Below are 22,516 nucleotides of genomic sequence, written 5' to 3'. Positions count from 1 at the left end.
CGCGGCACTGCGCAATAGGAGGAAAGTCGGAGGAGGAAAGTGGGTGTGCGGATCTTTGGTGTGGGGTGGGGGGTATGATACTATTATAAGATTTTGATATATATTAATGATATATTTAGAAAGGTGGATGGAAGTGGGTCGGGGGATAGATCTCTCGGCAGGGCTTTGCTTGACGTTCTGTCCTTGGAATGTGGTGCGCATGCTTGCCTAAATAATGTGGCGGGCGGGAGAGGCGGGCGGGCGGAGGGCGTGCGCAAGGGCGCCACAGTGCCGGAGAGAAAAAAAAAAACGGTGAGGCTCGAGCGAGGAGAGGGGTCCGGTGATTGTTGTGTGGGGTAGTATATACTATACTCGAGTAATGTAGTGGCCATGTCTGGTCGCCTGATGAGTGTCGTAGCGTGTGCTGCACCACCACCGGTAACTAAAGTTGAAGGCTAACTTTGAACGAACGAAGGAAAGCTCGGTTTGATGTACCAGTAATATACAAGAAAAGCCAATCCTGCGCCGAACCCACAACTGAAGCAGGAATGCAGGTGCTTCCATAGTCTCCAACCCTTTCGGACCACAACAAACGACAGAATATCAAAGCCACCACTTGCCTTGAACTTTCCTTTTCTTTAGCATACACAGCTCCCCCTCCCCACCCCCCAATCCCTCGTTCTCGCATCCATAATAGTAAAACTCAGTATTCATACGACAACCTAACTACCACCACCAACCAAGGAAAAAAAAAAACCATAGGGATCGAACCCCCCCCAAAAAAAACTTCCATACGCTGCGTCAGTAACTAAGTACAAACGGTGATAAATAACAGTAGTAGAAGTCTTCCGTGCGTCAATCAACCAGTAAATCAGTCAGTTATCGTGAATCGTTCATGGAGAGGGAGAGATGAAGGGTTAGGAGAGGGAGACTAACTATATCCAAACAAACAACAAACAAGACAAAATAACAAGTAAAGAGAAAAGAGGTCGAAACAAAACTACTTTCGAAACCGAAGAAATAGAAAACGGGAAGGAGAAAAGGATCCATCGATCCACCGATCCATCCAGACCGAAGTAAAGTAAAAAAATAAAATGTAAAAAGAAAATAATGTAAAAAAAGTCACTTTTATCCCTTCCCTTATCACCCCGCATGCCCGCATATTCACGTGCCTATTCTCTACTTCCAGCCCTCTCCTCCAACACCCGGATCCTATCTTCCAAAGTACGGATATAAGCCCACACACCGTCCATCCCCGACGCAAAAACATTACTGCTCCCCACACCTCCGCCTGCCGTCCCTGTCCCGCTTGTCCTCCCGCCTGCTGCACCAGAACTCGCCATGACCGGTCCCGGCGGCGACAGGAAACCTCCCGAACTAGTAAAGCTTGGCGTGCGCTCACGTGTCATTCCGGGGCTTACTGCTCCTGGAGAATCGGTGAGTACGCCTGCTGGGGAGAGCACCGTGTTGCTGGTGGCGGTAGCGGCGGTGGTGGTGGGAGCGGCAGTGGCTGAAGAAGGGGTAGGAGTTGTGACGGGAGCGGGAGTCCTGTTGAAAGAGATGCCAGAAGAAAAGAGTGGGGGGCTGGGGGCTGATGCCGAGAGTGCGGTTTGGCCGGGGGTTGAGGATGAAGTAGTGGACGTAGCTGATTGGGGATTTGTAGTTGCCGAGACGGCAGCTAAAGAGCGGGCGCTAGGCGGCGGGTACGTGTTGTGGTGCGGATGATGGTGTGGGTGGTGGTGGTGAAGGTGATGGGGGTGGCGGCCTGTTAGAGTTGCTGAAGAGGAGGCAGTCGATGTGCTGCTGTTCGGGTTCAGAGGTGTCGCAGCGGTGGTATATGCGCTCGCGGGAGTCATAGGGGTATTTGGTAGATCTGTGCGGAGGGAGGGTAGTGACTGTCTGCGTCTTCCTCCCCCTGCGGCCGCATTACCGCCCGTCCCGGCAGGAGACCCAACATCATCCATCATAACATCCCCATCCGGATCATCCATCAAGCCCTCCAAATCACCAATGTCATCTTCACGCTCCCCACCAACGCCCATACTCCCATCCTCATTCAACCCACTCATACTCCCTCTCCTCCCCGCGCATCCGCCTTCACCCCTGGCATGTCTCGCCAACGCATCCCCACGGGCGAACCTCCGCCCACATTTGTTGCACACGTGCGGTCGCTCGCCGGTATGAAGCTTCGAATGCCGCTTTAGATCGTGCAGGCGGCGGAAACGCGCTTGGCAGGTTGTACACAGGTATGGCTTCTCGTGAGCGTGTGTGAGCAGGTGTGATTTGAGATTGTGGTGGCGCGTGAACGTCTTCAGGCAATGTGAACAGGTATGCTTTCCCCGGGCACCAGCGCTGGAGCCGGAGGGGCTGAAGGGGGTTACCGGCGTGGTCGGATTATGGCCGTATTGTGAGGTTCCGGGAGTGCCCGTGTCTTTTTGATCCCGCGGTTGCTGCGTCTGGGTTTGTGGAGGAGGTTGAGGTTGGAGTGGTGGGTACTGCTCTTGTAGCAAAAGTGGGGTAGTGACCTGTGGTGGTGCTGCTGTAGTAAGACCCGCACTGTCTGTTCCTGACATAGTGGTTGCTGTCGGGGACTCGCGCTCTTCCATTGCTGCAGCTGCTGCCGCAACGCCGGGTAGACTGCCTAGTTCCCGGGAGGGAGTAGGCTCCTCCTTAGGTACATCCGTGGGAGCACTCATCCCAAAACCAGCAGTTAGAAGTGCTGCGGGATTCGGCGACTGTTTTGGCAGTTCGTTGGCGGCGGGGGTGGTGGTGGTTGTGGTGGGAGTGTTCTTGTGTTCCGTTGACATGGTCTTTGGTGAGGTGCTTCGTTGTCGGTTTAATATTGCTGCTCCAGTGAGTTGTCCTTGAGGCGTTAGGGTTGGGGATTTTGTGGATAATGGTGGTAGGGTTTTTGATGATCCGGCGGGAGCAGCGGAGGTTTTAATATCGGTCCCGTTCGTGCCTGAAAATTGGGATGCCATAACAAGAGTATTGTGTAGCCCGTTTTCCCTTGGATCGAATGGATTAGTTTGCGTAAGATAAAAAAGCAAGGCAGAAGAGGTTTGGGAAAAAGAAAGTATGTTGGATCAAGCAATGTTCGCTGAGGAAGGGTCCCCCGGAGCCAGCCCGCCAGGATAAGAATAAGAATAAGGTAAGAAGGAAAAGTAAATAAGAAATAAAGGCGTAGGAGCAATGTAGATCGTTCAGGAGAGGAACTAAGAATAAGCGGGTTCAGATCGTACCTACCAATATATAATGTATTTTCTTAGTACAACCTGTCGGCCGAACGACAGCCCTATAAAGCGTGTTACCCCGTACAGTACCACGGAGTGGTCCCTTGAGTAACCACCAAGACAGACGCTCCGGTTGTCTGTAGTCTAGTCCTAACCAGTCGAAATGAAAAGCCGAAAAGAAACGAACTAAATCCCTAGGGAGAATGAAAACAATGGCAGAAAAAAGAAAGGAAAAAGAAAAAGAAAAGGATTATATCAGTTGAATTACAAGGCTCCCCGTTATGAATAATGGGTGAATGTTTGGGACTTTCTTCCTTTCCAACCGTTGCCCCGTTGAATCGAATGTTGAGTCTCAAGGTTGGGAAGGAAAGATCCGGTCCCTGGTTCGCTGGTTATTATTAGCCTTTCGGGCCGAAAAGCAAAACAGAGAAAACCCTCCGAAAAGGAAAGTAAGGTAACTACCTTTTTTTTCTTCTCCCCGCCAAAGATATACAGACGGATCACGCCTCAGCCTTTTCTTCCCCCTCTATTCCTTTCTTTCTTTTCTTTTGTATTCGCCGGGAACTGTCACTTAATCCCCAAAACGATGCCAAGATAAGATGGATGGATGAGCCGAACGATTCTCAGTGGTCGAGATAGTTGCGCGGGGGGGGTGTGAGAAGAAACCCAGATAAGGAATAATTCCGGGTTGCTCTTGACGATATGATATTCAGCTGGTATTGATCACGAGTTTCGGTAGGCAGGCAACGACACAAAAAAAAATTCTAAAGGAAAAAGGTTTCTCCTTTAGAATTGCCGTGTTTCGTATTGTCTCGAAGGAGATGGGGTATATTGCAGCCTGGAGGCCAAGCAAAATAGAACCTAATGGTTTTATTTTATTTTTCTTTCCAGTGAAATAAAAAAAGGGGTGGGGGAAACAGTACGGCTGGTAGTATCTGGTAGAGGGGAAACGAGACAATAGTAGGGTCAGCCTCATCATCCATCATCATCATCATCCACATCCACATCCACAGGGCCGGGGAAAAAAGCAACCGATTCGTATGAGCAAATGATACAGAAGAACACTGCAGGGTAAGAGAAAATAATGAAAGGGGGAGGGGCGTAGTGGAAGAAACGAGTAATGATGGTCCGGTAAGGCAGAATGATTAGAAGAACCAAAAAAGGGCACAACAGAAATTCTGCCAGGTACCATGCCAAAACAATACCGGTAATGATAACAAAAATTTGACGGAAAAAAAAAATTAAAAAAAAAATCAAAAAAAATCAAAAATCGAAACATATAAGAATTGGCATATAAACAGACAGAATGGCAAGTGTGAAGAATTTGTCGCCAAATCGAGGAACCAGTTCATGCTGATTGGAAATTGAATGGCAATAATAATAATAATAATAATAATAATAATAATAATAAAGGCAGTTAAAGAGGTGAGGCGCAGCAGCGGCAGACCAAAAAGCTGCATGTGTCGTATGTACTCGAGTACTTTTTGACCCAGCTTCGACCTCTAACCACCTCACTCTCACTCTGCTCTCACTCTCTCCAGCTTCTCTCTTCAATATACCCCCCTACAAAAAAAAAGGGCAGAGCAGGGAGGAAGAGGGGCTGAATGCAGTAGAGCTGAATAACGCAGGAATGCAAATGCACTTACCGTTTTTTTGTTTTTTCCTTCCTCCTCTCTCCACTCTCACTCTCCTCACTCTCCTTCCTTCCCTAGATTTCTATGATGACTCTTTTTTTCCCTATCCTCTCCTTTCCCTCTTTTCAAAAAGTCAAGTAGTAAAAAAAAAGGAAATAAAAAGCAATAACGGCTGTGAACCAATCAACCAATTCCTTTTTCCTTTTCCCCCTTCGAAGTTTTCACAAGTTAAGTTTGTTGGGTTTCTCGATTGGAATTGTAAATAGTTGGTTTAGTCGCTGCTGCTGTTATTGTTGCTGCTTCCGCTGTCGCCGTAATGCGGTTGCTCTCGCTGTGCTATCGTGGGATGTAAGAATATGGCTGGTAGAGCATTCTCCGGCTCGCAACTCGACCAAGAACAACGAGTGGTTGTCGCGACCACGGTCGGAATAGTCGGCAGATCAAGGCGACAACAGAGATCAAAAGCACGGTATACAAAGAGTGATTCCCTTAATGAGCGCTCGTCGAGTTCAAGGAGAAAAACAAATAAAATGTTTTTTTTTTCTTCTTTCGAGAGTTATGAACGAGAAGGAAAAAAAATTCCCCTTGGATTTTTCTTCTTCCCCTTCTTCCGTTCCCCCTTCTAGTCCAGCTCTCCCTTTAAGCTTTTCAATTATGAGCGCACGTTTTATATTTTTTTCCCTCTCGCAATGTGGTTGTCTGATCCGGGGTTGTTGAGGCGATAAGTGATGGAAGGCGTGAACTCGAACTGTGGTGGCTCCGCCTGCGGGGAGTGCGGATGGGATTGTGGATAGTGGAGGGGGAAAAGTGGATGGTGCCAGTGGATGGTGGGAGAGATGGATTGATTCAATCGCGACCGTAGAAAGGACCCCCTTGGACAATTCTCTCAACGACAACTGAAGTTACGGGAAAGGTCTCGCGTTGGAGTTACCGGTAGGATTCTGAAGGGAGGGGGGGGTTGGAAGGGAAAGCTGGTGGTGGGTGGGTACCGGTAGGAAAGGAAACGAATTCCTTGGGCAGAAAGGGGTGGACGTAAGTTTTTTTTTGTTGTCGTGATAATTTCTGATGATAATCCTCTTTCTCTCCCTCTCTCTTTTTTTTCTTTCTCAAAAATAGAGGCCGATCTCCTGGCAAAAGGCGTTGGCAGTGTAAGTAGTTGTCAGTTAGTAGTAGTTGAAGAGGGAAGAGGATGGGCTTTCGGAAGTCCTTCTGGTGGGCTTTCGTGATTGTGGCTGCTTGCTGTCCTCTCTCGTTCGCCCACTGCTCGTTAACAATCCATCAGCTCTGCTTTTTCTCAGCCTCGCATTTTTGGGGTCTGGCCCCGGTGTTGCTCACAGGTTGGGTTACAAGGTCATGAAGATCAAAATTGGCCAGACAGCCACGGACATGTAGTCTCTCTAGTTCGTCGGTTCCGGGAGCTGAGTGGCAGATGTGTGGAAGGGATGTGTGGTGGCAGAGGAGTGTGGAGGGTGGAATGTGGAGTGTGGAGCGGAGAGAGGCTGGAGTGGAGGTGTTGCGGATAATCGAGGGAGTCCCGGCAGGGGGGAAATGGAGGCCTGTCTTGGTGAGCAGCGTTCCTGTTTGGTCGGTCGGATGACTGTGCCTCTCTGGGGCTGATCATCGACCCGCCTGGCCCCAGCAATGCTGTAGCTGTATTACCGTACCGGCATCAGAACCCATCAATATCCTTTTAACCATACAAAAACCACACTTCTCTCTCCCTCTCCCTCCCTCTCCCCCTCTCCTTCTTCCTCTCTCCCTCACTACGGTACTCGTAGAGTTATGGGCGAGTATATTTTTTCCTTTTTTCTTTTTCCTCCATTCCCTCCCCTTGTTTCCCCCAGTACCCGCGCTGTATTACTGTCCGAGTATCATACCTCGAGCACACACACGACTTCCCTCCCATTCCCGTGGATTCTCTCTTTCCCACCCAATCCTCAGTTGAGCCAACCTTAAATAAGCGCAACATGCGGTAAATAGTAATGAAACATCTCGAAGTGATAAGGTACCGTAATCATGATACCGCTACAAGGCTATCATAACCTGACAATGCGTACCGATTATTCTGCACGCAATTTACTGGAATTATTTTAAAAGAAGCGGTTAGCAATGTGTGAGCCAGCAGGTGCAGCTCCTATCGTACTTGTGCTCGAGTACCGTACCGGTACTCAGTATTGGAATGTTTACTCGAGTACTTGTAGATCCCTTCCGATTCAACCACGATGGATGGCTTGCGCTACCGGATGCTCGCTGCTGCTCTCGGTCACGGTACTGTGATGTCTCACCCAACAAACCATCTCCCTCTCTAAGTTACTCTACAAGTACTATACTTGTACGAGTGTCAAGGTATGGAAGTACAAATTGTGGTACAGCACAGCAAAGGTTACCGGTACTCCAGTTGCAGCCTCTTTTCCTTCCCCCTTTCCTTTTCTCCCTCCCCCCCCTTTCTCCCTTTCTGCGTAGCCCTTCCCACTCAACCCCACAGTTCATCCACCATCCACCATCCACATCCACTCCACACTCCGCACTCCACACCCATAACCCACATGAAAAGGAAAAAAAGCAAGAAAGAGAGTTGATTACCGTCAACCTCACCCTACCGGTATCCTTGCGCCATACCGGTACTCGAGTACCGGTGGTCTACTTGGTACTTGTACGAGTACAATCCCATCATAGGGCATGCAAGTCAGTCTGCTCAGGTCGAGGCTAGAGTACAGCATGGCAAGTAAGCATGATTAGTACTTAATCGTACATACGGGTAGTTAAGAGGAGAAAGCTATCATAGGCACAGCACAGCTTCGCACGATTGCCCCCCCGTACCCGTACCTTAAACCACCCTACGGATCCCCCATCATCCATCACCCCCTTAGACTACGAATAGAGGCGCAAAGCACCACCAGAAAGGGATGGAAAGGGAAAGAAAGAGTAAGAAAAAAGCTATCATATACAAGCATCCCCGTGGCAAAGCCCTCACACCACCAGCACAAGAGCGACCACAAACCCACCGCCACAAGTAAAAACCAGAGCAAAGGAAAGCGGTAACTATGACATCGCTAACTTATCGCAACACCGCTACACACAGGCACGCACAACACACGCCCACCGATACCCGGAGCGGCAGGCAAAAGGGGGGCGGAAGTCCGCATTTGTTATCCCTGTTCAGTGAATGTGGTTAGTTGGGGTCCGAAAACGGGAAAGTGCTTGCGATGGAGATGCGTGAAATGGGATTGGATCGCGGGCTTTTCTCTCATAAAGGCTTTTTTTGGTCGGTCGGATTTTCGGGGTGGTGACCGGGTTTGGTTGGGTGGGGTGGCTGAGGGTTGGATGGGTGAATGGAGAGTCTGGGATGGGGGGGAGGGGAGGTGCGAGTGAGGAGGACTTTGGGGTTAAGTTAACCGGTAAATTTGCTGCAGGAGAGTACTCGTACAAGTAGATGAAGCCTTATTTGGGATTGGAGAATGGCGGTGCGCGCGTGGGTTAGGTTTCCTTCCATACTCGAGCCATTGATGACATGAGAAGCTCGCCGGACATTCCCTTGCGATGCTCTGGTCTCTCTCGGTTGACTCTCATGTCGCTTGCGGACAGGGAAGACAGCACTTGTTTTGCTACTCGAGTAGTTGGAGTTGGAGTTGGTTGCGGTACTCGTACAGCATGCGCCTCCCACCGCGCTCCACCACATCACCGGTACTTGTGCTCGTACAAGTCCAAGCCCATAACTGCTCTCCCGTGGGTTAGGGGAATCATAGATTGACGACTCGACTTTGAGTCTTCGACTTTGTTCATCCCTTTTGCATCACGGTTAGACTACCGTAAAGTTATCACTTCGAGCATGCTGATGTCAAGGAGAGAGGTCCCAGAGCAGGCGGGATTCGAACCATCTTCGATCCCACTTGGCCCAACAGAAAGCCAGCGGACCCGCTCGTTGCCGGCCATTGATTCCTCCTCTACACGGTAGAGATGTGCGGTACCATGCCGTAACTCACCCACCAGTGATCAGTGCCGGTATCATAATATCGAAGTCAAGTACTGCATTTTCCCACCCTCTCTCCCCAATCAGATTTGCCTCTTCCCATACCGTACAATACTTTAGATTGAATTTTAATTGCTATGCAGCGTTACTTGTACTTTTGTGCATTTTTTCTTCTTCCTCCCCCGAATCTCTCGTTGTCGCTCTTTGTGCATTTATTGTGGGAAGGAAAATTGAGGTTGAGTGGGACAATCGGTGTGATGTCGCTTTCTTTCTTTTTTCTTATATAGTACTTTTGGAAGGAAAAGGTGTGTGGCTTTCAGCTTTGCTTGGTCGGTCTCAATTTGCTCCTGCTGATATAAGATGTCTGTGCGTGGCTGGGAGTGAGTGAGGGAAGTGAATATTGAATGACTTACTTGCAGCCACCAGAACCCGCCATGCAATACTGTACTCGCACCGTAATGTAAGGTAGGCCTCGTATGATACACCCGTGTCATACGATACGAGCACTGTGTGGAGGCAGGAATGACGAGGTAACTTGTGTCAAGTTGGCCGGCGCGATAAGAATCCGAGGGGTGAGGAGAGAAATTGCGAACCGAGTGATCCCGGTGATTCATCTGCAGGAAGGATGCAGCAAGTTACTCGAGTACTCGAGTAACGAGTACAGTATGCTGGCGGCAAGGCGGTGGCAGGTGGCTGTTCAGCCGATGTTGGAATCCTTTTCCCCCCCATACCTTACTCGGGTACTGTAAATACGCTTAAGCGGTATCGCGAGTACTACCGTACTGGTATTCACCACAGTGCCCCAGAATTCAGGCTAAGCTATGATACAGTAGCGTCATCAAATGGCCGGCCATCCTTTTCTTCCCCTCATCACCCCCGTCCATCTTCCCCCCACCCGAGTTCCAATCAATAGCCACATTTTCAATTTTGTGATATCCTACCCTGCTCGACACCACCAACAACCGTCGCGCTCCAGTGGAAATTTGGAGCGGCAGTTACAGTACTGTACTCGTACCAGTACCGTACCGTAATCAGACCCCGCTGCAGAAGTGGCCAGACTGCCGCGATGAATGAATGAAAAAGCGCGGATTTCCGACTGACCAGGGTTCAAGATCCGAGGCTGTTTTTCAGCGAATTTATCCATCGAGTTCTCATCTCAGAGGTGCTACCGTGCGTGTCCTACGGTAGAAATATTGTAAAGGTGTGAGGAAGGACCCCAACATGCGGCACCAAACCCCCAAGAAAGGTTAAACTCTGGAGAAAGCACTCGACTGCTATGATACCGGTATTTTGGAACTCTACTGCATGGTAAACGAGATGGGTATGGCATGGGATGGGAACAAGTACAGTATGATACCATAGTTTTGCGGTGCCTGAACCAATCCTTGCAATGTTCTTTTTTTAAGCCTGTGGAGGGATCTCTTGGCAGGAACGTCATCTTGCCCGTCTACCATATCTACTCTGGTATCATTACGGTACGGTGCTCGAGTGCAATTCCCCAGGTTACAATATCAATCTATCAAGCCTCAAAGTTTCACCTTACGCCGGCCCCTAGGGTTCAGGTTGCCCCCGTAGCCGTCTGGTTTTGCGATGGCGAGCCCACCGCACATGTACCGCTCTCCCATCCTCTCAAAGAACGTCATGTCAGACCCGTCACGGCATAGAGCTGCCTTGGTGCTGCAGGATGTGTGCTGTGCCATATATTACTAGACTACACCCGACCAGCGGGATTAGGCCACCGTTTACAACCAATCCCCCGCAAGACCAGCTGCCAAACCACCACCACCAGAATCCGTGTTCTTCAAGAGTCGTGGTGGGTACCGGGGAGTCTATGCTTCCGGATATCCTCCATAATTCATTGCCAACGCGCGAGCAGCGTTTCCGCAATGCTATAATGCTTTGATGCGACACATCTTCTCCAGTCTGGAGAACCTCTAGCGTAGCGGGGACGTTAGTGCGGGAGGAGTTTTCGCTGGTGAGGTTAGCTGGGAAGGCTTACGGAAGGTGGGAGGAATTGATACGTTCTGCCGTCACCACTATCACTTGTATCATACTCTTACTCCAACCGGGCGGGGAATTAGTACCCTAGAATGGTTGATGGAGTCAGGAACCCTGACGATCGTCTCCCGCTCTTTTCCCGTCCCCAAAGCCCAAAACGGTGCCGCAGTTTTCTCTTTCTCCTGCGAATCCGGTGCCCGCCCCTGCTTGCATCCGCCGTTCCCTATTGAAGAGTTATGCTTCCACACTCCCACCTCGTCCACTTCACCGAATAGTGAAACGGAGCGGGACAAGCCCGGTGACTCGGACCCCCTGCTTAGCGAGACATTCAGTGAAACCTACCAAGACGGCACGCTCCCGTTTCGCCCTAACGTTGCGTCGAGCTATACCCCCGGAGCACAGGAATCGGTGCAGAAGGTCAACTTTGCAGATGTGGAAACGTTTACTGGAACGAATGAGCGATTTGCAGCGAAAAGGTGGGGAAAAGGTGTTAAATTTAGCTCTTATGGGAGGAGCACAGTTGCCTCACCGGGGTTTGGAATGGAATGTTTTTTGGCCATAGTTAGGTGGGGGAGCAGGAAGGGGGTGACTATGGTGTGTAATCACTGCATCATACCGTAAAAACTTGGATAGAAGATTCATGTGCTAGGACGTTGTGTTTGAGTAGCTGCCTCTTCCGGTATTGCGTTTATACCCCTTTTTCTTTGTCTCGATTGAAGGCTGAGTCTGCGGTGTCCCCCCTCCCAAAGCCAAGAAGGAAAATTTCAGCGTCCTCGCACATTTATCCTCTATTCGAGTATTCACGGTAACGCTCATCTATTATAGAAAATCTGCGCATAGTTGGTTGATCTTATAGAGTGTGGTAGGGCGTCTCCGAGTGATTATTTATGCTGCGCTGCTTAATTTCAGTGATTATCTGTGATTGTGGGGGGTTCTGTTAAGCTTTGTTTGTTTGGTTCTCGTGGGAAGGCGGGATTGGCTGTTAGCTATTGCTTATTGGATGGGTGTGAGTGGGTCATTCGTTAGCTAGTGATGGAAGGCATAAGGTTGAAGTTCTTCCGTGCACCGCAAGGCGGTGTGGTTAAGTATGATACTGTGATCCCTCGCGAGGAGCTTCCTTGGTTAGCTTGCGCGGTGGGTTGGGGCTATGGTTTTGGCTCTTGTTCGCGGGCTTCTTGGTGCGAGAGGTGCTTATACTGTGCATATCCTGAATCGGATTGTCGTGCTGGTTAGGGTACGGTACGAGTACTTGAGTTTGGTGCGTGTACTGTACTATTCTAGCTGTGCTTTTAGCTCCGTGGTCTGTGTGTGTAGACTACCGTACCCGAGTAGAGTTTCTTGTGATCGAAGGAACAATCGCCTGGTCACGTTATCTGGGGGCGGGTTTAGGGATGCGTGTTTGATCATTGGCTGGCGGCGTGAGACTTCATGGCTGGTTACGATACTTGAGTACTTTACAGAAGTAACAATAAGCGTGCAATGCTGTGACACCTCTGCTCCCACTAAGTATTCTACGAGTAGCAACTGCCAAATTCCCCAGAACGGTAACTAGAACGAAGGAAGAAGGAGAAAATGCTCAAACGCCCGTTTCACATAGGCGGAGCGTAGTGTATCATCATCCATCAAGTTTCGAACCCCTGTCAGCCAGTCCACCCGCCTCGTGTAACGCGAGCGAACTTCACTACAAATTCCATCGACCTTCAACTTAACTTCCAACACTCTCCCTCCCACACTCACTCGCCTACCGTACTCGCCTCACCATTACCACCACCACAATAGCAGAGCCGGTCTCAATGCCTTCCCCATCACAAACAAACCCTCGCTACCGCAGCGCAGCCGAGGAGCCCTTCCTCCGGCAGCGCGAGAAGGATGACAAGTTGCGGCGTGCGAGTCCGGGGCTGACCCGCGGGAGGGTATTCCTGATCGCGATCACCCTCTCAACCATGGCCTGGCTCCTCCTGGTATTCCAACCCTCCGCCTCTCCGAAGCCTAGCAAGATCGACCCGGCGAGCATAACGAGCGTGGAACCCACCCTGCTGGACTACGGTGAGGGGAACCAGAAATGGACGTGGAAGTTGCCCGCAAATCTTGGCGGTCTGCTGCGGCCGCATGTGTACAGTGAGATGTGCCGTGCCGCTAGACGGGCGAGTGATGTCGCTGCAGGACACGGGAGACATGCGCATCATGGGTATTACTGGGTCGACGAGCACTTTTTGAATCCCAGGGTGGAGGACGAAGCGGCTCTGAGGGGAGTTTGTGAAAGGAGCTTGACGTACATGCTTGACTCTTCGGACCCGGGACTTGGGGGAATGTTGCTAGGTTTGTGGAGCGCGTACGGTTTGGCGATGAGTGAGAACAGGACGTTTTTTGTAGACGATAGTAATTGGTTAACTCTCTCTCGTCTTTCTCCTCGGCGCGGCTTATTAATGACGGATGGATAGGTCCTGGGGAACTTATGCCACCTACTTCCTCCCGAAAAAACCCACCTGCCGCCCTCCACCACCTAACCTTGTCATCCCCTGCTTGAACCAGGTCCCGCACCTGCTCGTGGCACACTCAACCACAAGCGCAACATTCGGCCACGCGTTCACGGACTTCTTTGAAGATGCGAGGAAAATGAGAGTCCAGCGGCAGCACAAGATCTTCGCGCTTGCAAGGAGTGGGTATGAATCGCTGTTCAGACTGCGCCTGTCACCGGCCGATGAGGAGGCTGTTGAGGTGCGGAAGAAGCAGGTGAAAGAAGAACGCGGCAACGAGAAAGTGCTAGCGGTGCAAATTCGCCGGGGTGATGGTAAGGATAAAGCTTTCGAATGGAGGGGGACAGGGCACGTGCCTGTGTCTCGCTATGCAGACTTGATATCTGCTGCTTCCGCTGCCGCCGGGGGCAACACCACCGTCCTCATATCATCTGACGATCCGGCAATCTACTCCCTCCCGGAATTCGTGAATTATACTCCCGCTCAACCAGTACCTTCCTCGCCAACCACCCGCAGTCGACTGCCCGGCGGCTGGACCAGACAGACCTTTGAGAACGCGCGTGCTAGCGGGAGCGAAGCGGTGACCGACCTGGCCAGGGAGTACTTCCGCGACGTCAAGATCCTTGGCGAGACCGCTAGCGGGCTCTTCTGCGGCGGGAATGGGAATACGTGTAGGGTTTTGGCGGTCATCATGGGCTGGCAAACGGCGGTGGAGGAGGAGGGGTGGGTTAATGTTGATGATGGGAGGGGGTGGTTTGGGATTGATTGGTAATGTAGGTGGGGGGTATGATAGGTTGTGTATGATAATATAGCATTTTTTTCGGCTTAGGTTTTGGGTTTGCGCTTCTTTCTTGCTTTCTTTCCTGTTTGTGCGGATGCGGTGGGATTCTGAAGAACCGAATAAATTTTTTTTTTTTTGGCTTTTGAATTTGTGTCCCCATCTACCAGCCCGGTTTCTCATACTCATGTTTACACCTATCACGCTATATATTCTGTGTGCTAGGTGTGTCCCATACTGGGATAGGTTTCACCCCCCCCCCCCCCGACCAAAACGCTCCATAACAAGCCCAGGTGCCAGCAGAGCAATCACAGTGGAATCGGTAGGACGTGGGGGAGTTATCCGAAGAGCGTGGTTTCGCACAAGCTTTTTCAAGGTCGGGGCGGGGCGTGGTGTCATACGAAAGTGGGAGGCTTGTTGTTGATCTCGACCATCACTCGGTCCTCCGCCCTTGCCTTCGTTTATGCGTAGGTGGGGGATGCATGGTGGGGTAGCAAGGGGGGAGGGGGGTGGCCGTGCCAGCGATTTTGCTATTACTAACTGGATTCTGTTTTGGAGACTGATACGTGATTTTGTAGGGTCGTAAAGATTTTCCTTGATGGATTGCGGATATGGGTTTTGAGATGCTGGATGTCCTGTCTTACGTGGTTTGGATTGTGATATTTGTTTATTTTTTTTGGGGAGGGAAGGGGTTGTGCTCGTCCGAACTGGTCCGGTAGGGTATTTTTACCCTCTTTGGATAATTGTAAAGTATCATACATGGGCGTTAACATATCACCGGGGCCCCCACAGACATAGTGGGATGTTTCAACGATTTATTTCAATTCAGCTGTGGCATATAGTGCGCCTGCAACACGGAGTAGTAAGGTGGTTGTACAAGTGCGGTATAGCGCTGTATAGTAATATTTAGGTCAATTTAGGAAGCAGGGTTCAATCAATAGAGGATTTGGAAAAAGAAAAAAAAGAAGAAAAAAAAGCTTATAATAATTATCATAGACATGTAGACGGTCATGTGGGTAGCATCTAAGTCGGTTAATGGCTGTTCGTCTCTTCTCCCTTAAGCCTTTGCGGTGTCTGTGAGTTTTGCTTTGCGGTGTTATGGAGTATGATACTTTGTAGGAGTGGGAGTTCCCGGTGTTGTGTGAGAGGGATTGCTCTATGTGCTCGCTTTCGTGCTGGCGTACTGGTATGGTGGAGGTTGGCTGGTTTGGTTGGTTCATGCCTGAGTTACAGTTTTATTATTGGCAAGTAGGTTTGTAGAAGGCGGTTTTTTTTCAAATAGCAGTATTGCCCTGATAGGGAGAAGCTTTTCTCTCGAAAGGCGGAAAACTTGCTCCAGCTCTTAGATGCTTAGAATCTATCAAGATCATGTGATCTCACTCGGATCCATCAACCCTAGGAGAAAGATTGGCTGAGGGACGTGAGATGCAAGTGTGGAACTCCATTGAGCATGAAGTCTTCCGGGGGGATAAAAGAGTAATTTTCCGCCTCTGTTTCGTGGCGGGTCATTGACCCAATGGACGCGTACGTGCCCCGCACCTTCCTTCCGGCGTGTTACCCTCTATCCTCTGCTCCCCTCCCTCCCTCCCTCCAACACCCTCCCTCCATCACCCTCCCTCATTTCTCCCGCTCAACCTCCCAGCCTTTCCTTTTAAGTCCTGAGGTAAGATAAATACTTCTCACTCAAGCTACGGACTTAACGGCAAGCCAACACATCAACCAGTTCCTCAAAAAACATATTCGCCTCAACCGCGTGGGGCGTGGGAAAAAGTCTTCAGGTGTAAGCCGCATTTAACTCTCTAAGAGCATTGCTTTCTGGAGAGAGTAAAATCTTGAGGCTAATCTGTTGCGAATTTTTAGATAAAATACGGTGCTAAAATACCTTACCAACTTATACCTCCCCTCCTCTCCCTCCTCCACTTTCCGAACATTCCCCCTTTCATCGCATTCACAACTTGCGCCCCTTGTACTCGGCAAAAATGCCATTCTATCGTCGTGGCGGAGTGGGCTCGCGAGGTGCTATTGCCTGCTCAAGCGGGCTCAAAACCAGCCGTAAAGCTGAATTTGTGATCCTCCGCTCACCAGAGAACATCACTGATGTTGACCCCGACACCGAAGATGATTGGGATCGGGAGTACCGCCCCAAAATTAATAAAAATAATAAACCTGCAAAAAAGGTTGCTAGATTGATGGGGCCTGCTGATGATGTTGAGTCCTTGGTTGACCTGGAGGACTATTCCCCCCGTGGCCCGAGTAGAAACAGAAGAGGGGCTAAGGTTGACCCAAGCTCTAACATATCCATTCCTAGTGGCCGGGCATCTTTTGTTGAGAGCCCTGTAGGTGGTGGATGTAGTCCTAGACCATCTGAGGAAGATTCCGGGGATGATTATACCCCTCTCCCTAGCAAGGCTTCCAAGGTCACCGGAAGGTCTTGTGCTAACAAAGAAGTGGGAAAGGCTAGGGCGAGAGCTGATACGATTGTTTGCGCTTCATCTACCGGTCGGAGATCTGCTGCCCAGAAGACCGAATCCACCCAGCAGAGAAAGCAGGAAAGGACCGCCTCTTATGAGGCAAAAACAGCGGAACGGGTGGCTGAGATCGCGGCTAAGAGGGCTCCACATCTTGTCGCACTTGCCAGAATTAATGCTGAAGCTGAAAAGCTCCGTGAGCAGTTACGCCTGAAGAAACAGGAGCGTGAGATTATGGAGAGGGTTTGGGGGGTTGTTCGTTCGAGGGAGAAGGCTAAAATTGGTGTGGAGAAAAAAACAGCAAAGCCGAAAGCCATTGCACGGATTGCAGAAAGTGAAAATGAGGGGCCCCCGGAGATTTCTAGTAGCGATGAAGTCGAGAGAAAGATGTCATTGCTTAGAGAAGAGCTACAAGAAGAATCCGAGGGGTGGAATTCTCTCTTTGACGAGTCTGAGAAAATGTCGGGAGTTGATTCGATAGAAGTGGGCAAGCCTGCAATCCCACGGCCAGGGAAAAGGAAATGTGGAAGGTTGCAGGCAACGTCTGAAACGGGGGACAAGAGCCAGAACCAAGGTGAGACGCGCAAGTCATCGTTTGAAGAAAACACAGGTGGCGAACTCGCCGAGTCAACAGGATCCGAGCCAGCGTCGGACAGTGATTCACTCTTCGGCAACTCAAAAGCCGTGACAGAACAAGGGAGGAGGAGCCAATTTGGTGAAACTAAGAAGTCCCTGGCTGCGTATAAAAACTCCCAACATGAGAAAAGGGGAACCGGCGACTCACAGCCAACCCGCGAAGAGGGAAAGAGGCAACGCAATGGGCGAAAGAGAAAGTACCGATTCGAGGAAAACACCAATGACGAGATTGCGGGACAAAAGGGTTCTCGGAAAACATCCGGATTTCCGGTTTCTAGAGATTCACTTTTCGACGACTTCGGACCCCACTCAGGGCAAGGAAACGGGAAGAAACTCAAAGGAGCTACTAAGGTTCTGGGGAGGCCAAGGAAAGAATCTGAGATTCACTCTAGGGGTGCGTTGCCTACTAAGAAATCCCTGAGACTCCACGATGAGGAAGTGGCAAACAAAAAGAGAGTGGGTTATGACAAGGGCGGTGTCATCATGAAAAAGAATAATCATCTTCCCGATTGGCGCGGGCTGGGAGAGAGAGTTGGGGAGGGCCACCGAGGATTGGCTGCTAGCGAACTTGTTGCAGCCGGAGTCGGATCGGGGGAGATATATTCTAAACCCTCGAGTCCTCTGCAGGGAGTTGGGGGAGGGGGTTACAGCTCGATTCGAGAGGTCCAGGTTGATTTGGGAGAAAATAAGTGTCTAGAGCACCCGGATGGTGAGCGAGGTGGCCACAGAACTGGGGACGAGCTTGAGCGGGTCAATGAGGAAATCGATTTATTCCTTAGAGGATGTGGTGCGAATAGTACCTCACTTCACGACCGTCAAGAGGGATATGATGTAGATCTTTTTGATCCTCTTCCAGAAATGCCATGGGGGAAGCTCGTCGGAGTTGTTGATGGGGGAGACTCCTCCACCACGGCCGAGCGCGCTATAACAAATCCCATACATATGGGACCTAGCGCTCAGGAGAGAGAGCTTCAGTCGGTAAAGAAGCGGCTGGAGAAAGATCTGGATGTTATGGACTGGGATAAGGCGGAAGCAGAGTTTCTCAAGTTTGATGGTGCGGTTCTCCACCCTGCGATTGAAGATCAGAAGGATGACGTTGGGCTAAGTGGAGTGGGGGGGCAAGTGAGTGGTATAGAAAATGGGGCGGGGGCCTTAAAGCCACAGCCAAGCCCCTCGAGACCCCACTTACCTCGAGATGCTCCGGGGGGAGGTACCCGTGGGAAGGTTCTGGCGTGCCTTGAACAGGGGAGGGAGGGACATCGCCTTGGTAGACCGGAGGATTGGGTTAACACATCAGAAGGGGGTGACAAAGTCAAGATCTGCAACCCTGCGTGCGTGCACAATCCCGCTAGAAAAAGTGGTGGGCGTGTTAGATCTCGGCCATATAGTATGAAAGAAATCTCGGAATACTCGTTGGCATCCCTGTTCGAGACCTACAAGCGCGATATAGAGGAAATGGAGATGAAAGCGACCAAGTCTGTGGGACCTAGTGTTGTTAGGGGGGATGATAGGGGAAGGACTGGCGAAAGCAAGAGCCAGGCACAGGGAGCAGGAGGTGCCCTAGAGGAGAAGCCGAAAGCTGGTGTGCCCCCCGACATCCACCGGGGCGGGGTCTACGAGCCCAAGGCTGGGGATCGCCGGGTTTATACGCTCTCTGAGTGGAGTGACTGTGCGAGGAATGGAAAGAGGCAGCAGGGGGAGGCAGTCTGGGATGTCACTGCTCGTCCACGCGAGTCTGGGAAGATTGCCGAACAGGAGAGAGCGGAGGGCGAAATCGCAGGTGCCACCGCTGGCTCTCTCGAACTCGCTAGGCAGAAGAGGGAGGGCAGTGGGTTTGTGGGTACCGATGCCAGTTGTCCCGAAGATGGTGAAATTATCGAGCCAGAGCAAAGGGGGCCTGACCATATCTCCCGGGACGTCCACAGGGCAAAACTTGCTGACGACTCCATGAGGTCTATCGAAGCGGGTTGCGATCGTGGGGGCTTCATGGCCAAGGCCCTCGACCCCTATTCTGCGGTGTTCCCTGGGGAGACAGCAAAGCTCTATAGAGTTGAGCTTACAGATGGTTCCATGGGATATGTTTTAGCTGAAGTCCTCAGTGGGGAATGGTCTATGGTTTTCATGACGGACGCCCCAGGCGATGGACATGGGAAAACCCGGGGGAGCCCTCCCCAGAAGGAATTTGATGGGGGCCTACTCTCGGAAGCCGGGGAGATGGCTTGGGAGTCCCCGCAAGGTGCTCTCGAATCAATTTCTCAAGAGAGAGCTAGGAGCGAGTCTCATGAAACTTGGGGTCTCGGCCTTAGACACGGGATTGATGGGAGGAATGTTCGCACTGCATGGAGCCGATCTCCAGCGCTGAAGAGGAATTTCCAGGAGTCCAGTTGTGGGGGCGTTGAAGAGGAGGAACAGCGGGATCAGGAATCCAAGAGGCAGAAACTTGATACTCAGGGTCACCACCCTGACAACAATGATTGGGACTGAGTTTTTTTTTTTGCAACCTTTTTGTGCTTTTATTTTGTGCTATGTTGGACTGGGATGTTATTTTGTGGTGATTTTTTTGTCGTTATGGTGATGTGGGGATGGTGATACTGGTGCGCTAAATGGGTTTCCATGTGGGTAAATTTAAAGGATGTGTTTGATATTTCCCTTTTGTCTTTCTGTTATAGCTTGGATAGCGTTGGTGATACGATTGGAGTTGTTGGGCTGCGGATGGATTTTTTTCCCCCTTTGTTTCATTTACCATATAACATGTGTTGGTCAAGTAAATACATTCTGACCTCCAATTGCATTCTGACAAAGTGCTAACAGATTTTAAATTTTATGGGCTGTGGTGTGCTGTATTAACTTTTAATTTGATCTTATTTTTTTTTTCGTCTCTCTATACGGGCTATTTTATGGCTTTTGTTCTCTTTGTATTATATACACATTTCTTCGTGGTTCTCACTTGTTCCCTTGTCCTTAATTTCCTCTTTTAAACACTTTTCGTTCCTGAACACAGTGCGGTAGCTAGCTATATACGCGTGCTAGAAAACCCAATAAAACATTTCCGAAAACAAGCAGTGGATCTGGTGTGAGTATGTAGCGGCTTGTACTCATCGGGTATCACTCGACACCTGGGTTGGATTTGGTGGCAATCCGCCGTGCAGAATACAAGTAGTTATAGGAGGTGTCTCGTTTCACAATTTGTTTCTCCACTGCGACACTAGTGTTTTCTCCATTACTCCTTTCGTCCTTAGGTTATACTCGACTGCTCTCATCTCTTCTCCGCCTATGTCATAACTTTACAACCTTTACATATTTAGCTATGAAATCCCCCCCCTTTTGCACTGTTTCTCATTCTTCTTCGTTCTTTCTGAGATTCTTCACATGATGTCAGTTTTTTCTCTCTTTCGCTTGCGCTTCCACCTTTTATCGTCTCGAGGATATAAGCCCCTGTGCCGGTGGTAGGTGGTCGAACTTCACTTTCTCCTTATATCATACCGCACACTGAGCGACAGCCGCAAAATACTCGAGTGATGAGCTATGAAGCTATGATAACTGAAACACTGTTTTTTACCATCGACCCCTCAGGAGAAAGGAAAAAGATAGGAACACCCTGTGTGTCAGCTCATGGTAAAAGGCGATATTGTGTGTCATTGGGATTTAGAGCGGGGGCGGGAAGAAACTTTCAGGGGAAAAAAGCGAAAATATTGGTGTTCAATGAATAATTTAGTAGAAATTGTGAGTATGATGAGTGAGCGATGTTAGTCGGTCGGTCAGGTTTACTGCTGGCACCCACCCACCGCGGGGTGGTGATAATTAGTGCGCGGGAGCCCGGGAGGGGGGGATATTATGATGTGCCGATGGGGACTTTTGATCACGCAAGTTTGTGTGATATGATATCCCGGTACCGTGCGAGCACGTACGATAACATTTTGCAAATATGGCTCTCCCCCCCCTCTCTCTCTTGTTGAGAAGGAGGAGGGGAATAGAGAACCGGTCTGGCCCTTTTTATTGGATTGCGAAATTGATGGAGTAACCCCATTGTGGGTTTAGGGCATAGCAGGGAGAAGGGTTGCTATGACTGGTATCTAGGGTTAGTAGGTTATGTTGTGCACCGAGGATGACCACACAGATCTGTAGCTAGCTTGTTTCTTTTCCTTTTCTCTCTAGATGATACGATCATCGATAACATATCTTCTTTTCCACTCTAGTCCCAATTTCTCGTTCACGTTAGCCTCATGGCAGCGTCCCAGCGGTGCTTGTATCGGCAGCTTCCATTGCGCGCGACACGTCCTCCATCAGAAATAACTCCGAACGGTGATCGTTTTGTTGAGGCTCGTGGACGTGTAAAGGGATGGTGCCCTCATATGATATTTTTTTTGGGGGGGGGTCTTGCTTGGAGGCCAGGGAGAGGGCAAAAGGGCAGGTCTCAAGGAAGAGACTGGACGTTCTGAATGGTGGACTATTGGGCTGAAAGAGGAGGTAGGGTGTTATGATCGCTTTTCAGATGGTTAGTTCTTGGTGACTGGAACAATATTTCCCCTTCTTCATTCTTCTTCTCGCCTTGCGATAGCACTAGGCCTCTGCTTACGTTACCGATAGTACAAGACCTCTGTCTTCTAGCGGGAATGCCTATTGTAAGCTTTCTCTAACTCTTCTTCATGAAGAGCTTTCTCAGTGTAATAATGATAAAGGTTATAATAATGATAAAGAGCGTAAAGGTGTTTTATATTCATTAAAGTAATAAATAGGGAAAGTAGTTAGTATAAAGCATGAAGAACCTATCCTCCTTAGCCTTACTGGCCTCCTTATATAGTGTTCTACCCGCCCCAAGCCATGTGACCCAAAGTGGTCACATGCGTAAAACCAAATCATAACAAATTAGTTATATGACCAAAGTAGTTACATGCTCAAAATCCATGACCTCGTAGCAAGGTCATGTGCGAAAACTCATAAACCAATCATAACATAATAAACAAGTCATATAACTCTAAGTGGTCACATGTGTGAAACCCATGAGCTCATAATGAGGTCATGTGCAAAATATAAATCATATGCACAAGGCATACTTGCAAGGCATACTCACCAGGCACATGTCTCATGACTCATAATCGAGTCATGTGCGAAACATAACAAATCATAACATAACAGGTTATATGACCTAAATAATTCATATGCGTAAAACAATAACATACCTATGACTCATAATCATGAGTCATGTGAAAACCTTTTCTGTGCCAAGCCACATTCATGACATAGGGTGGGGAAATGGGACATGGAAAAAGAGATATCAATATGAATATTCCACAGGAAGACAGGTGAACCCCCCACCCCCACCCCCACTACTACTAGCTAATA

The 22,516-nt window shown here is 49.8% G+C and overlaps 3 protein-coding genes; 1 reads left to right on the top strand and 2 right to left on the bottom strand.

The window, feature by feature from the left end:
• Positions 1-447: 447 nt before the first annotated feature.
• On the bottom strand, positions 448-2,960 carry GSTUM_00011525001 (uncharacterized protein; the record flags this gene model as incomplete). XM_002841959.2 has 1 exon in its annotated part: positions 448-2,960. The coding sequence occupies one exon, from the start codon at positions 2,958-2,960 to the stop codon at positions 1,152-1,154; it is 1,809 nt and encodes a 602-aa protein (XP_002842005.1). The 3' UTR covers positions 448-1,151.
• A 6,092-nt stretch (positions 2,961-9,052) lies between these two features.
• On the bottom strand, positions 9,053-9,545 carry GSTUM_00011523001 (uncharacterized protein; the record flags this gene model as incomplete). XM_002841958.2 has 2 exons in its annotated part: positions 9,053-9,163; positions 9,230-9,545. One exon carries the CDS (start codon positions 9,543-9,545, stop codon positions 9,357-9,359), a length of 189 nt encoding a protein of 62 aa, XP_002842004.1. The 3' UTR covers positions 9,053-9,163; positions 9,230-9,356.
• Positions 9,546-12,607: 3,062 nt separating this feature from the next.
• On the top strand, positions 12,608-14,113 carry GSTUM_00011522001 (uncharacterized protein; the record flags this gene model as incomplete). XM_002841957.2 has 2 exons in its annotated part: positions 12,608-13,200; positions 13,256-14,113. 2 exons carry the CDS (start codon positions 12,608-12,610, stop codon positions 14,061-14,063), a joined length of 1,401 nt encoding a protein of 466 aa, XP_002842003.1. The 3' UTR covers positions 14,064-14,113.
• Positions 14,114-22,516: the final 8,403 nt, after the last annotated feature.

Source organism: Tuber melanosporum (assembly GCF_000151645.1).
Source record: "Tuber melanosporum whole genome shotgun sequence assembly, scaffold_87, strain Mel28".
Lineage (NCBI taxonomy): Eukaryota > Fungi > Ascomycota > Pezizomycetes > Pezizales > Tuberaceae > Tuber > Tuber melanosporum.
This window is presented reverse-complemented; position numbering and strand designations above follow the sequence as displayed.